At 50.5% G+C, this 16699-nt stretch overlaps 1 protein-coding gene across 1 annotated transcript in view; it reads left to right on the forward strand.

Moving 5' to 3' along the window:
* Positions 1 to 16699, forward strand: part of DYSF (dysferlin) — a 157673-nt gene that overhangs the window by 108178 nt on the left and 32796 nt on the right. Inside the window, 6 exon segments of the mRNA XM_033159603.1 lie at positions 66 to 139; positions 5927 to 5989; positions 12087 to 12185; positions 12605 to 12733; positions 14427 to 14582; positions 16019 to 16110. Coding sequence (XP_033015494.1) covers positions 66 to 139; positions 5927 to 5989; positions 12087 to 12185; positions 12605 to 12733; positions 14427 to 14582; positions 16019 to 16110 — 613 coding nt within the window.

A 16699-nucleotide genomic window follows, 5' to 3' on the forward strand; every position in this document is an offset into this window, starting at 1 on the left:
GAATGAGCTGGTTGTGATTTGCACACGATTCCAGTCCCGCAAATCTCATTTATTTTGTATTTCAGATGACGTGAGCCTCACTCCAAGGGATGATGTCCTCATTGATATTGATGACAAAGAACCTCTCATTCCAGTCCAGGTAATCACTCTGTAAGAAAGGGAAAATTTAAGGCTAACTTTTCCTGTTTCTAGCTCAGAATAAAAGCTGGAACTGCGATGGGATGCTTGGACCCAGAGCACCCAAACCACATTTTTCATCAAATGAAACAGCAGCAACCCCTAAAATGTTGCTGACCGGGAGCAGTGGAGGTTGAGGTCCTGTTCCCCTGCTACCCATCGTCTGAGGAGACTTCTGATTCAGGGTGTGGGCATGGCTAGATCCCGATGGAAACGTGTTGGTGTTGCCCACGAGTGAAAAGTCTGCCGGGGTGAGTCAAGCTCAGTGAGAGCCCTTGGGTGCCAACCTCCCTCTCTCAGCCCACCCTACGTCACAGGGTTGTTGTGTGGATTTTCATGATTTTAAAAATGAAAATTATGAGGGAAGGACCAGGTGTGCTGCCTTGAGCAAATAAGGACTATGAACGCTGATGGGCAAGTAAGGAGATTCTAGGATTAGTGAGGGAAGCAGGTTAAGCACACACAGCCATAAAATATTGGACATAAAAAACCCCACAGAGATGTGGGGGAAAGACATTGGGCCCCTAGAATTAAATGCGAAGGGAAAGCCTTTAAGGCATTTCCAGTTGTTAACTTACAAGATTGAGGACTCTGCTGGGCACGTACAGTATCCCCTGGCCTGATAAGGGACCAGGGTGGCCCATCAGCTGGGATGGCTTCTCCTGTTCGTTCCTCCTCTTGGGTCAAAACTGACCTCCCTGATTCAGGGAGAAGTGAAGATTCAGGGGCTTCCCATGAGGGGGGAACCCAAGTCCCCCACCCTTCCTTTTCTCGTTGTCCTCTTCCCAAATGATATAGGAGGCTACCATAATGGCTGAGTTCAACAGGCAGAGTCTCTTTCCTAGGGAAATGCCGACCTACCTGGAGATGCCAGGAATTGAATTGAGCCAGTGTGGTATAGTGGTTAGAGAGACTAGAACCTGGGAGACCGAGGTTCGAATCAGCAATGGGTGACCTGGAGCCAGTCACTGTCTTCCTGTGACTCCAGCTTACTCTTCCTCCTTATGCCTTTCCTCAGAGTCTTTATCAAGGTCTGGACCACCCTCGTGCCTCAGCTGGGCACCCAGAGGGCATTGCTGGCACTTCTAGTCTGGACAACCTCTAGGTGAGGCCACCTTCATCCAAGCAAGCCCTGTCCAATCTCCAGAGCACTCTTGCTTGCCTCAATATAGGTTTCTTAATTGTGAATGGGGATGAGAGGACCCCGGAATATCTTCAGATGCTGGATCAGTTAGGAGTGGCTTTGAACACTGCTCAGGACAGGATGTTCCTGTCCCAGGACAGTCAGGAAGAGGTCAAGGATCAGGGTCTCCAAGTGCTTCTTTCGGAGTGCAGATACCTCACGCCGTTGTCAGAGTTCCTGGGAACACTCACATCTTGTCAGGAAACTCCTCTTCATGCCAGGTCTCTCCAAGAGCTCCTCCTTCCCTTTTAGCTGGACACAACATCAGCAACAGGAAGCCCCGTTCCCTTTCTCTCATCACCCCAGTCAGGGACAGCTTGCGTCGGTTCCTTGCCTGTCGTGACCCCGGAGTCCAGCAGCGCTCAAGACAAAGAGTCAGAGAGGCTGCAGAGTCATCTGGCTAAACATTAGGATGAGCCTTCTGCTGGCAAGAGCTGCTTGAGGCGGGTATGGACTCCCTTGGAAGGCAATGGACTCTCCTTCCTTGGAGGTTTCTAAGCAGAGGTTGGATGGCCACCTGTCATGGAAGCTTCAGTTGAGATTCCTGCATTGCCGGCCGTTGGACTAGATGGCCCTTGGTGACCCCTTCCAATGCTACAATTGTATGATTCTAAGAAGTGAGATGGGATTCCTGACTCTGAGTCTGATGCTGGTGACCAGGAGCCCCACTAAATCAAGCGCTGATGGGCATCCCCTGGAACAAATTCAACAGCATGTGGTCCATAAAGCTTCAGCTGGGACCAACATGGGTGTCTTCTCCTGGACCCCTAAGCTACCTCCTGGTGCAATGGCACAGGGAGTGCACCAGATTGGAGGCTAGCGGGTGCAGAAGGTCAGGCACATGGCCTTTAAGAGGCTCCGTTCCTTCAAAAGTGGGGCATGTCATGAAGAAAGTGCTTCAAGAAAAGCTCCCCCCCCTTTCATAATACTAGAAAAGGATTCCAGGCTGGGTGGGCCATTGACCTTGTCCAGCAGGCTCTGTTCTTAGGGAGCCTTAGAGAGAGGGACTGGAAGCAGAAGCTGAAAAGGCCACCTCCAATCCTTCTCAGAGCAGGTTGCTGATCAGGAGCTCTCCATGGTGCTGCCTTGCCCTGTGGGGCCAGAGATGGGCATAACCAGTGCCTGGCAGGCTGCCTCAGATGATGCATCGGGATGCCTCCCATTGTTGAGGAAGGTCTGCTGTGTTGAGGGGCTCACTCTGAAGAACGCGTTGATGTGAGGGTTCTTGGGCGGTCAGCAAGTGCACAGCAACACGACTCAGGAAATGGAAGCAGAGAAGAAAATGACCAGGTCAAAGGCAGAGTTGGGAAATAAGGAAGGAAGAGGGTGAGGTGACAGAGGCAGCCCTGAGATGCCCTAGACCTGGACCTTTTAGGCGTCAAAGACCAGCACTTCAAACAAACAAACAAACAAACAAACAAACAAACGCATCCAGTTTTTGTGATGTCATGGCCTTCACTTCTGGGGCAAATCATGGTCTCTCCTGGACCAGATTGGTTCCATCTGGTGGATGGGGAGAGAGTCATTCAAGCTGAGCTCTGCCTAAGCAGCTCTCCACATGCAATGCCATATCCCAGCACATGGAAGCTGCTAACGTGGCCTTTATTACGTGGAAATTGCCTATGACTTCATCCCTGCTCCCCTCCTTCAGCAGCCCTTTCATCAGGCAGCCAGAAGGGTGTGTGTGTGTGTGCAACTGACGCCCTTTTACTTAGAAGGGGAGGGGTCACCTCCCGCATTCCTCTGGGGTTCTGCCCGGTATTATAGCTGAGAAGATGGCGAGCGACTGGGGTCTGGCAAGCCTCTTGGGACTCCACTGTGGCTTCCTTTGAAGTGGCCTCTTCCCCACCCCCCCAGTCTCCGTTAAGAGGACCATAACCTACGAGGCTTAAGTGGAGGCTGATCAGATCCTTCTGTGGAAAGTCACAACCCAGTTCTCTTTCCAATAAGCAGTTTTCTAGGAGTTTTCTGCCGTGTCGCTTTTGAATGCCAGAAGATTCAGGAGATGCGAAAGGAAGGACTTAGAATTGTAGGGTTGGGAGGGGCCCCAAGGGTTCTCTAGTCCAAACCCCTGCAATGCAGAATCACAGCTGAAGCATCCCTGTCAGGTGGCCACCCAACCTCTGCTTTGAAACCTCCAAAGAAGGAGAGCCCACCACCTTCTGAGGGAGACCGTTCCACTTCCAGGTGGCTCTCATCTTCAGAAAGGGCTTCTTAAAATTTAGTTGCCATTTCCTTTCTGGCAATTGGAATCCTCAGTGTGTAGCGCAACTATTGGAATTGCTTCCAGAAGAGTCTGTGATGGTCACCAACTTAGATAGGCTTTCAAAGATGATCAGACACGTTAATGGAGGATGAGGCTATGCTGTTGCAATGGGGTACTGTTGGTGGGCTTCCATGGGCAGCTGGTTGGCCACTGGGATAACAGAAGGCTGGGCCAGGTGGACTTCAATCTGAGGCTGTTCTTGTGTATCAGTTCTTGTGTATCACTTTGTATCAGGGCAGAGGTTTAGACAGACTTCAGGTGGTGTTTTGGTTTCCTGTCAGCCATATGGCTCCATGTTAGGCTCATAGGAATCTTCTTCTGAATTGGAACACTGACCTGCCTTGTTCCATATTCCCTGCACTGACTCTGCAGTGTTTCAGATGGGTTTTTGCACAACCTTACCTGGAGTTACAAGCAGTAGACCAGGGGAATGCTGTGGACATAGTGTATCTTGATTTGAGAAAGGCTTTTGACAAAGTCCCTCATGATAGTCAAGCGAGGAAGTTGGTAAAATGTGGGATGAACGAGGTAACTGTTAGGTGGATTTGTAGCTGGTTGACTGACCGAACCCAAAGAGGACTTGTTAATGGTTCCTCATCATCCTGGAAAAAAGTGATGGCGCTGCAGGGTTCTGTCCTGGGCAGGTTGCTGTTCAACGTCTTTATAAACGACTTGGGTGAAGGAATTGAGGGGATACTCATCAGATTGGCAGATGACACCAAACTGGGAGGGGTAGCTAGTGGCACAGAAGACAAAATCGGGATTCAAAATACCTTAATAGATTGGAGAACTGGGCACAAGCTAATAAAATGAATCTCAATAGTGACAAATGTCAGGTTGTACGCTTAGGCAGGAAGAACCCAGTGGCAGGTAGGGAAGGGCAGGGAGCCGGGGACAGGGTCCACCAGGACACACCTGGGCAGGATGGGGATCCCCACGGAAGCTGGCACCTGAGTATAGCACCTGATTCGCACCCCCTCAAAATTGTGCCCCTAGGGCCCTCCCTTCCTATGCTCCAGGGTGGGAGGGCTCTGGTGCCCTACCAGAGCCCCTATGCCTTATTCCCAAAGCCTGGCACCTCACTTACTTGTCTTTGGAAAGGTGACTCAAGGGTTGGGGGCATCAAATGTTGGCCTCTCACAGGGCACCATATTACCCAGGTCTGCCCCCGCATATAGCTTTGGCACAGATTTGGCATTTCTGCATCGTCAGGGTGGCATTCCACCTCCAGGATGTTTGCTGCTGCTCCTGCCATTGCTCCATCCAGCTGCCTGTCCTTAAGCCTGCTCCAAATTAAATTCACTCGGAGCCGCCCAGAGGGGCTCTTTGGTTGCGTGCTGCTGAAGGCCCTGGCCTTCTGCTGCTGCTTAAATTGCCAAAGATTTATCCCGCTTAGATGTGGCACAGAGTCAGGGGCAAACAGGGACTTGGGTTTGCCACACCCTGTCACCACTGGCGCCGCAAGATCCATGTGCAGGCCCCTCTCCCCACCAGGCGATCGTTTGCCAGGAGACGGAGAGGGAAGAGAGAGTTCAGAGCTTAGGTAGGAGAGGTTTCCTTGCAAATAAAATGAGAAGCTCATGTCTGGGATTCCAGAGTTGAGATGCAACTGGGAGCACCAAACCTCAGGTGAGCAGGGCTCTCTGGCACCTACAAAAACTGCCCTGGTGATGGGCACTGGAGTGGTGCACGGGTCTGGAGGAAAATGTTCCCTTCTGGCCATCTCTCTCTCGGATCATCTCATGGGCTTCTGAGGGGTTTTTTGGGGTTCTGGGTGAGGCGGTAAGATCATATCCACCAACATTTCTCCGATGAACATAGGAATGTCCAGGGCTTTTTTTCAGCACCTCTCAGGAGGGTGTCAATGCCAATATCAGAGAACAACTCACATGGTGAGTTCTGGCACCTCTTTTTCTAGAAAAATAGCACTGTGGATGGGGAGAGTTGCTGCTCTTGTGCCTGAGTCCTTCACTAGATGGGCCATTGGCCTGATCCTGCAGGCTCTCTGTATGTTCGTATGTCATCATAACCGTGGCTTGGCTAAACATTATGTGCAAAGGCAGCTGCTGTATCCACAAAACCAGTCAGCGTGGATTTTTTTCTCACACCTCCCTTGTCCTTGGGTTATTGGAGATCCAGTTATTTGGACTCAGGGTCTTTCCCATGCGCTCGTTTGGATAAGCGAGGTTCTATTTCTAGGCCTTATTTGTGTTTTGCAAAAACCAACCCTTGCTTCTGCCATTGTGTGTTGGATTTGTGCTCGTCTAACTCCACCACTAATCAAAGCTTTTAATTTGTAGCCTGAGGACGGCATGACCAGCTCAGCTTTCATTAACGCGCAAACTTCTCGGGCCGACCTCCATGTATGTATGGCTTCATTTCTCACCTAATTACTTGGGTTCGGCGGCTTTATTCCTTGTTTTGCAAACCCGGGTGAAAGATACTCGGAGACTCAGTACATAACACCGGGGTTTTCTTTTCTTTCTCTTTTAATGGTGGTGGAAATCACCACAAATTGGAGGCTGGGAGTGTCGGATTGGCGTTTTCTCAGGTTACACAGAAAGATGAGAAAACCCCAGCCTTCTATTTATGCCTGCAAAATTTGTCCTGATATTAAAGGAAAAAATAGAAAATTGGAACCGCAAAATTGGGTTATTCGGTTGAGGCAAAGCCCAGGATTCCTTGCTGGGTGCAAGTTACTGGGTCATGAAGTTGGACTAGCTGGATGCCTTGACGTGGCCTCAGGGACTCCCTTTCCTTCCACACATCCCTCAAGTGATGTTTGGGGGGGATTTGAGAATTTGGGAGTGCATGAAGAACATAGAAATTGTTCCTGTGTAGCCCCCAGTCGCTGTATCTGCAAGGCCTGGAAGTTGAGAGTCTGCAAAACCCCTCATCTGTGAGGCTGCACTCAAGAGCGTGGAGGGACCATAAAACTGACAAGAACCAGTTTAAGAGGAACCTAACCGAATGATAGACTGGGGCCACAGCTCCAGATAAGATACAAGGAAGGCTCTGCATATACAGTAAAAAAAAAGGGGGATTGAGTAAGTGTTTTTAAGAACACAGTTGGATGAAGAGCTACTTTCTATATGGGAAATGTGTTAATGGACAGACTCTTTTGGACTCTGGTAATTTAATACTGAATTCAAAGTCTGACTAATGGGGAATCTGGGCTGAGCCTCTGTATCAAACCCCCAAAGGGGATTTTCTTCCACAGCCTTTACTCTTGGGAAATGCTAGGTGCCCAGCAGGGCCTGAGCTATCCACTAAACGGAAAGAGCAGTCCTGAAAATTGCATCTTTGACCTCCGCTGCGAAAACGACGTCCTAGCAAATCCCAGTTATTATTCCAGACTAGCCTTTGACAACCCCTCCAGATGGGGCAGACTGGCTGGGCCTGATGGGAGTCATAGGTCCTAAAGTCAGGGAGGCCTTTTCTCATATAGTCTTCTGGGGGCTTTGGCAAGCTTTAGAGATTGGAAAGAGAACTTTTCAAGCCCTGCCGAATTAGCTCCCCCTTGTCTTTCAAGCGAGGGGGAATGGGGCTTTTCATCTGAGCCGAATTAAACGTCAGCAAACCCCAACAGAAAAAAACCCCTGCAAGCCATTAAATTAAAATAAAGGCAGCAAAAGTATCATCAGCATGCAATAACTGCCATGCACACACAGGGGACCCAGAGGTTGTTAAACATAACGAAGCTCGCTTTTGAAAGAGCTGCTGATGACTTAGGAACGGTTGTCTCGATTAGAATGGAGAACTTTTTTGCACGGCGAAAAGAGGGTTTCTAGCTGCAGCAATGGAGTTGTTGGCTATAGCTGGGAGGGTTTAGGGTTTGGGGGAACGTTGATGTCTCAGACCTGGAGAGGGGCCTGATTCAGCTTCTGCCATTACCCGAGGGACTAATCCTGAGGAACCCAGTGCAGAGTCAGGTGGGGAGAGCCCCCAGCTCCTGCCTGTAGACTTTCCCCTGGCTGCCCTCTGTGAGAACAGGATGCTGGGATGGCTTGGCAGCTGCCTTAATCTGCCGGCCCGGCTCTAACAATGTCCGGTTCAGCCTAATCTTGGTTCAGCAGCTACCATTACAAAACAATTCTTGGTAAGAGATGTGCAGCCTTATCTCCGCTGTTTCATTTGCTTAGCAAACAAATGTAAAAGCAACACTGTGTACTTGAGATATGACATGGCATTTGGTTTCAGTGCTCACCTCCCCGTTTGCAAATTAACTTGCACAGCACATGCCGGAAAGTCGCACGGAGATGCTCCCTGGGGAAGCCGGGTCACTGCGCATCAGTGCAACACACACACACACACACACACACACACACACAGTGCCCAGGATGGATGGGAAGAGATAAATGCCTGCAATGAGCCGGACGGATCCCTTTACACCCATGTAGCTGCATTCCTCAGACGGGGCCATTCACACAAAACAAGCAATTGTGCCATCGCAATTTGTACGGGTTTCCAACGCACATCTGGGGGACTTGAGGAAATGGCTAAACTTAAGAAATTCCACAAATGAATACACAAGATAAGCCTGCTGGGTTCAGGCCAATGGCCCCTGCAGTCCAGCATCCTGTTCTCAAAGTGGCCAACCACACGCCCCAAAGGGAAACCTGTAAGCAGGATCCAAACCCAAGAGCAACTCTGCTCTCCTGTGGTTTCCAGCAGCTGGGATTCAGAAGCATTGCTGCCTCCAACTGTGGTGTCAGAGGAGAGCCATTGATAGCCCTCTCCTCCTCTGTGGATTTGTCTGATCCTCTTGTAAAGTGGACCAGACCACTGCCTCTTGTGGGAGGGAGTTCCACAGTTTAAGCTGCGTGAAGAAGTTCTTTTCTCTGTCCTGAATATCCCAGCGTTCAGTTACTATGTGCCACGAGTGCATTGGAAGTAGATGGAGAAAGCGCAACATCAAGTTGGATCGCCAACATTAGCACGTGAAGGAGATGCGGTCTTCCGTCCCGTCGGCTGAAGAGAAGCCACCGCTTTGGAGAGCTGTCGGGTCGCCTCCTCGCAGCCAGCCAGCCAGCCAGCCAGGCCTTCTGCTGCCTCTAATACAAATAAGCCATTAAGCGACAAGTTAGCACGCGAAACACGAGCCAGAAAACATGCGAGCCGAAATCTGTAAACTATTTGGGGTAATTGGTTATTTGCTGCGCTTGCGAGTCTCAAATCGTAGTGCATATTTTATGGCCTCTCCGGTTACCCTTCCCTGGAAGAGCCACTGGGATCGGATATCTCCAGCTGAACCTGACAGTTGATACCCAGCCCCGAGACTCTCGGAAGGGATGGCATGCCAGCTGGGCATTCCTGTGGTCACCTCCCATGAACGCAGCCATGCCGGGGCCTCCCCACACCCAGTTCAGCATTGGCTTGCCAGGCCCAGGCCGGGGGGGGGGGGCTGGCTGGCTCCTGACCCTTGCAGGGAACAGCTTGCCCAGGCCATGCAGAAGCCCAAGACCTCCCAGGAACCTCCCACTTCCTGGGGCTCCAGTTCACTGGGAAGGTCTCCTGCGTAGACCCCACAGAAATGGGGATGAGCCGACAGGGGTTTCTAAAATGATGCACAGCAGGAGGAAAGGGGCTAGAGGGAAGCTGCGTTCCCTCTCTCCCAATGCTAGAACCAGTGCAACGAAGCTCAGTGCCGGGAGTCTCAGGACAGGGGAAAGAAAGGACTTCTTCACGCAGCACGTAGTTAAACCCTGGAACTCCCTGCCACAGGAGGCAGTGGGTGGCTTTCAAAGAGGATTAGACCAATCCACGGAGGAGGAGAGGTCTCGCAATGGCTACTAGCCATGAGGACCACAGCTGGAGGCTTCCAAACCTCAGTTGCTGTAAACCACAGGAGAGGAGGGGGATCGAAGCCTCCTTTGCTGGATCTGGTTGGTCACGGATGCTGGACTGGATGGGCCATGGGCCTGATCCACTAAGATCTTCTTATGTTCTTATGAGCTGCTCAAGAGAACTCTTGCACAGTCCCTGTTCATTCCAGCAGGAGCTTTTTGTGTGTTTCTTGGCTCAGTTTGTGACCTCTCCCTCCCAAGTACCGCCTTGTTTCTCTGTTGCAGATCATAGGACAGAAACCCCCAGATTTGATACCAGGGCACATGCATGATGCATGAATATCAGTGCAACCTTAACCCAAGGCTGGTGCCAGCCCTACATCCCCAGTTGCCCCACATCAGAAGAAGAGACTCCTTGGTGCATCTCTGCATGATTTGGGGGCCTTCTTCCAGCCAGGCTTCATTTGTGAGGGTGAAGAGGCAGGTCACGGCGCCCATTCCCTTCCTTGGGTGCAATCGGGCAGCGGCGGGTGGCGCGGCCAGGGGTGGGGTGCACCACGGGGCCTCCGGAGTCTGCTTGCCTCCTCCCACTCAGCCAACCTACAGCTGGGGGTGGGGTGGGGGTGGGAGGGAGCAGGCGGACCGTTTGGGCAGCGTGGAGCCTGCGCGCACAGAAGCCACCGCGTCTCTCCCTCAGTGGTGATTCCCGGGGCAGCCCTCACCCACCGCACCCCCCTTCCTCTGCCCCTGCAGTCGGGTGCTCCTGTCACTTCCAGTGGAGAAGCTCTGTGGAACGTGCCACCAGCTCTCTCTGTCTCCCGCGCGATGTCTCCTTCCTGGGCGTGATTCGTGTGGCATCTGCGCCCAGCCTGGCAGTGTGTGGCTGCCATGCAGGGTCAACCCAGGGCCTTCTGTGGCCCTCGCAAGATGCTTAATCTAGCTCGCCTCTTAGCCCTTCTTGCCAGGCATGGCTTTCCTGTTTCGACGCAGCCAGAGGAGCCAGTGTCCTTTCCAGTTAACATTCCAGCTGCATCTCCTGGTGTTTTGCTTAAAAAAGAAAAAGGAAGGAAAAAAAATACATGCATCCGAAACATCCCCCTAAAACACACAAAAAACATGTTATTCTCAGTAACCTCAGCCCCAACATCAGCAGAAACCTCTAACCCCTTTCTTGGTCTTGGGGCTGCAGAGGAGACCAGAGGTAAATCGTCAGATTACTGAAAGTGCTTTCTTTGTAACACGGCACCTGTGGAATGTCATAATAAAGGCATTTTGGTTAGAATGCAGATCCCCCTAACCTTTTCTTTTTCAAAGGCAGTGCAAGAGGATGGCCGAAAAGGAAGATTTATGCAATATTCCTACGAGGGGAGGAAGTGTGTGTGTGGGGGGGGGGAGAAAATTCTGGGTCCCAGCGCAATGCCTTTTTGAGACAGGGACTCTCAAGACGCTTTGCTGGCTGGCTTGGAGTCAAACTCCATAAACCCCGATTATTCCGGCTTCTCCGTGAGGTTAGTGTGATGGAATTTTGCGGAATTCCAAAATGAGATATTTATTTGCTTAAGGATGTTTCGCGAATTACCAATCGCTCCTTCATCTTGGCTCCAGTTGACCTTGAGAATTGTAGCCATTACAAAAAAAAAATAGCAAACATTTCTTTACAAAACCCCCCAGTTCAAACGAAGCCTTCTGTGTGCCTTCTACTGAGCTAGGCCAACGGCTTCCTCTTTACCTACAGTACTTAACTAGATAAGTTGAAAGGTTCAGGACAGATACAAACAAAGGACTTCTTCGAGCAGCACCGAGTTAAACTATGGAACTCCCTGCCACAGGAGACTGGGATAGCCGTCAATTTAGAAGCCTTGAAAAGAGGATTGGGGAAATTAATGAAGGAGGCTACAAGCCAGAGGGACACGGGTGGCACTGTGGGTTAAACCACAAAGCCTAGGGCTTGCCGATCAGAAGGTCGGCGGTTCGAATCCCCGCGACGGGGTGAGCTCCCATTGCTCAGTCCCTGCTCTTGCTAACCTAGCAGTTTGAAAGCACGTCAAAGTGCAAGTAGATAAATAGGTACCACTCTGACGGGAAGGTAAACGGCATTTCCGTGCACTGCTCTGGTTTGCCAGAAGCGGCTTAGTCATGCTGGCCACATGACCCGGAAGCTGTACGCCGGCTCCCTCGGCCAATAAAGCGAGATGAGCGCCGCAACCCCAGAGTCATCCGCAACTGGACCTAACGGTCAGGGGTCCCTTTACCTTTACTAGCCAGAGTGGTTTTGCTCTTTCACCATAGTTAGAAGCAGCAATGCTTCTGAATCCCAGTTGCTGGAACTGCAGGAGGGGAGATCTGCTCTTGTGCTTGTGAATTTTCCATTGGGGCATCCGGCTAGCCATTGTGAGAATGGTCTGATCCAGCGGGCTTTTCTTAAGGGATTGAACCCATGGCATTCTGGAAGCAGCCCTGAGCTGCGGCTCCAGCTTTTCAAAGCCACTGAGACCCTCCTCCCCCCGCTGGTTTTTCTAATAAGAGAGTTGTGTTTTGCCACAATGACTTGCGCCGTTCATTCTCGACGGAGACCCGTCCTTTTCATGCACCCCCCTGCAAACCGAGAGCCACTCAGGTGGTGCCGATCGCTGTGGGGATTTCTTGATACAAAGTGATGCTTCTCCTCTCCCAGGAAGAAGAGTTCATCGATTGGTGGAGCAAGTTCTACGCTTCCACGGGCGACCGGGAAAAGTGCGGCACATACCTGGAAAAGGGTTTTGACACGCTAAAGGTAACTGGTTGGAGGAACACCTTCCTTGGGAAGGGAAGGAGGGCGGCCGCTGCTTAGGGGATGAAATTGCAGTGTCATGAATTATACTCACATTATTCCAGAACTCCAACATATAGTTGGCAGAGTAAAAACTTAAACACGTTGCAGGATTCCCAAAAAATAGACCAGAGGCAATTCATATTTCATCCAGCAGAGCTTTTCTGCTACCAAATATTGAAGGGGCTGCTATCCCCACCACCCCTGGGCGAGCACTGGCGCACCGAGTGGGGCTGGGACTTTTGGAGGGTGAAGATCACCCCTTGCGCTCCCCGCCCCCCCCCCCCCACCAACAGGCAAGCAGTGGGGGGCAAGTCGGCATCCCTGGTCCTTTGGGACCCCTCCCAACTGGACAAACTGAACACACGTTTTTCTTCCCTTAGGTCTATGAAACGGAGTTGGAGAACATAGCAGACTTTGGGGGTCTCTCGGATTTCTGCAACACCTTTAAGCTGTACCGTGGCAAGACTCAGGATTCCAATGAAGACCCGACCGTCGTGGGGGAATTCAAGGTTTGCTAACCTCTTTCAGAGACCATTGCTGTGTAATCCGTATAAAACCTCTGCTGCAATATCACTTGTTTTGCACAAAAGAAGGGAGTCAGGCACTAAGTTTTTTCAGGGACAGGGGCAGATGATCTTCTTCTCTTCTTCTTCTTCTTCTTCTTCTTCTTCTTCTTCTTCTTCTTCTTCTCCTCCTCCTCCTCCTCCTCCTATCCCTCATAGCTGAGTAAGATTATCTTCCACGAACACTGTCTTAACAGTGAGTCCGTAAGTGACTGTGGAGGCCAATTCTGGATCCACACGTTCTTCCAGTGGGGACATAGGTTTCCAGGCGGGAGTTGATCATGGTGTGGATTTGCCAAGCGTGCCTTCCTCTTAGCACGTTTCTCCCTTGCGTCCTGAGTTCGAGTGTCTTCAAAGCCCATGACATCTTTGGTAAAGGCTGTTCTCCAACTGGAGCGCTCGCAGACCAGTGTTTCCCAGTTGTCGGTGTTTACGCTACTTTTTTAAAAGATTTGCCTTGAGAGAGTCTTTAAACCTCTTTTGTTGACCACCAGCATTATGCTATGAAACGAATGAAGACTAAGATTCAGGGCCCCTAATCCCAGAGGGGCCCCAGAAGAGACTTTAGTCCCCATTTTTTGGCATCTAGTAGAGTCACATTGATTTGAGTCAAATGGATTAATTTTTCATTGTATATATTTCAACAATCCCAACGTAGCAGAGATCTTGCAAAGGTGTGGCCACCCGCCGTGGAACAACCCCACGGAAGAAGATAACCATGGATGCCCACACCTCGTTGCTGGTTGCAAAGGGGCCCCCCCATGACAGTTTAAGCTTCAGGGGTCCCCAAATGTAGGTCTGCCCCTGTTCAGGGCCTAGGCGGACTCTTCGCCAGACCCACCTTTCTTCCTGTGGGTCACGTCCATTGCGTCCCTCGAGAGATGGGCAGGTTAACAATGTGAGCCCCCCCCCAGTCCTACTCTGTAAGCTGTGACCCTGCTGAGCTTGGCTGTAGGACACTGGTGGAAGAAGAGGGCGCGGGGGGGGGAGCGCACCGCCCCCGGCAGCGCGATCCCGGTGGGTTGCCATCGTGGCTGCCCCCTCGCCGGTGCTGCCACACCCCCGGGACATGCGCCAGGCTGCTCGGGACGCATGCCAGCCCCACCCCACCTGTTCTCTGCCCCCCAGTGCTGGAGCATGAAGCTCCGCCACTGCTGTAGGATGCAGGGAGTGTTGTGATATTATTACAAGCCGAGCTGCAAACGCCTCAGCAGCGAGGTTCACATGACTATTGTGTCTGTTTTTATCCTGTGGGAAAGCTACCAGTCCTACCAGCTTTCCCACACACACGTGATGTTTTGTACTGTACTGTTGTCTTTTACTTTCAGTTCTGGCTCAAGAGATGCTGGACGTATTATGCTCAGCTCTGACTATCTGAGCTGGCATGCAGAGACATACTCTGCATTTTATCTACAATAAAGTAGCTTTTAGCCTTAACGGCTTGTGTGTGTTGTTCTTCACGCTGGAGAGCAATCGCATATTATCAATGTGCCCCTGGACTCGAGTAGCCAGGAGGGCACGCAGGCTTCGTCCCTACCTGGGGGTCAGTCTCACAACTTGCACACCCCCCCCCCGGGACGGATCATAACAGGGAGTTGTCAGTGGGAGACTCTCATGACCCTCCTCCCTCGGCTCGCAGGGCGCCTTCAAGATCTACCCTCTGCCGGATGACCCCTCGGTGGCAGTGCCTCCTCGCCAGTTCCACCAGCTTCCAGCCAGAGGCCCCCAGGAATGCCTCGTCCGCGTTTACATCATCCGGGCCTTTGATCTGCAGCCAAAGGACTCAAACGGAAAGGTAAGCCTGGCAGAGGATGGGCAGGCAGGGAGGATACCCAGGGGGGGGGGGTCTCAGGGCGGTTCACGGAATAAAGTCAAGATATAAAACCACAAAATAACCTAGAAAGAATCAAAGCAGCAACCCAATAGCTATCCAGAATAGGGTTGCCATTTTTCAACAAGGGAAAACCAGCAGGACACCCCAAAAGTTGTTGAGCTTTCTTTAGGAAGATCGTTTCTTAGGTAAACACCAAACTTTTTTTAAAAAAAATTAACGCCAAAAACCCCACATTTTTTTTGTTCACCTGCCTAAGATCCAGGAGAAACCGCCACCTTCCAGAAATCTGCTCCCCCCCGAAGTTGCTTCTGTCTTTGAAATCCTGGTAATGTCCGGGGAAATCCAGACGTATGGCAGCCCTAACAAAAAACAATATATATATATTTAAAACTTTTCCTTGTCATCCACTTTTTATTAGCAGTTTTTGTTTTTAGTTTTAAAGAGGATTGTTCTTGGGCTACAGCTGCCATTATCCCTGACCATGGACTACTCGGCTGGGATGATGGGAGCTGGAAACCAACAATGGCACCCAAGGGGGAAAAACAACTAAGGTAGAATCCTGCACACACACACACACACATACACACACACACACACACACACGGTATATAAATACACGGTATTTAAACATCTCCCGAAGACCTATTTCCCATGTAATGGGAAAGTGGGGGGGGGTATTGGTTTGTTTTATTGTGCATTTTGTGTTTTCATCTTGTATTCTTGTGTCGTGAACTGGCCTGAGATCTACAAAGGGTGGTATATAAATTTAGAACAGTAGATAAATAAATAAAATTCCTAGAATGCCAGTGTGTGTTTTAAGCTGTTTTCCATTTACTGTTGATTTTCTGAATGTTTTAAACCAGGGGTAGGCAACCTAAGGCCCGTGGGCCGGATCTGGCCCAATCGCCTTCTCAGTCTGACCCGCAGACGGTCCAGGAATCTGCGTGTTTTTACATGAGTAGAATGTGTGCTTTTATTTAAAATGCATCTCTGGGTTATTTGTGGGGCATAGGAATTCGTTCATCCCCCCCCCCCCCAAAAAATATAGTCTGGCCCACCACATGGTCTGAGTGACGGTGGACCGGCCCATGGCTGAAAAAGGTTGCTGACCCCTGTTTTAAACGATTGCTGTTAATTGTTTTAAGCAATAATATTATTGATTTTTCCTGCTTTTTTTGTAAAGCGCTTTGAGGTTCTTTTACTGTCAAACGTCGTACAAATTTTACGGAACCAGCCGACAAGCACGTATCTTTGGAGGGCTTCCGTTGGGCGGCAGGAAGTGGGAAGCCCGCCTGCCTGTGTTTGTATCTCTCCATTGGCTAGACATGCCCAGGTAACCTTACCTGGGCCTGCAGAGAGCCCACCTTGACTGACCACCTTTCTTTTCTCCTGCGCAGTGTGACCCTTATGTCAAGATATCTGTGGGGAAGAAATCCATCAATGACCAGGACAATTACCTGCCCTGCACGCTGGAGCCCGTCTTTGGAAAGTAAGGGCTGACTGCAAGGCCAGACATAGATGTAGACACCTGGGGGGTGTGGGAGGGAAGAGGGAAAGGTTCCTTCTTTAACGCCTCTTACCGTATTTTTCACTCCATAGGGCGCACCGGACCATAGGGCGCACCTCGTTTTTAGAGGAGGAAACCCAGCTTCCCCCCCCCCTGGTTTTCCTCCTCTAAAAGCCCTGGTTTTTTTGAGGATCAGCTAAAAGTTGAGCTCCGTGGGGGAAAAGGAATAAACCATAGAACCATAGAGTTGTAGGTTGGAAGGGACCCCCAGGGTCCTCTAGACCAACCCCCTGCAATGTAGGGATCTTTTCCTCAATGTGGGGCCTGAGATGACCCTGAGATTAAGTATGGATACAAAAACATATGGGCTATGCACAAATGGCGAAACTTACCAAAAGAAACAAGGTAACAAAGAATGGAAGTAGTTTATTGAATATTGACAGGTAAATTGTAAACATATAAAAAACATTAGCAGGGTTATTGTCCTAACCTGCAGTTTTATAAGAGTATATATTCATAGTAGTTGATTAAACGAGCAGGTTAAATGAACTTGGATATGCAGAAGGTTTTA

This window comes from Lacerta agilis, chromosome 9, assembly GCF_009819535.1.
Source record: "Lacerta agilis isolate rLacAgi1 chromosome 9, rLacAgi1.pri, whole genome shotgun sequence".
Classification (NCBI taxonomy): Eukaryota; Metazoa; Chordata; class Lepidosauria; order Squamata; family Lacertidae; genus Lacerta; species Lacerta agilis.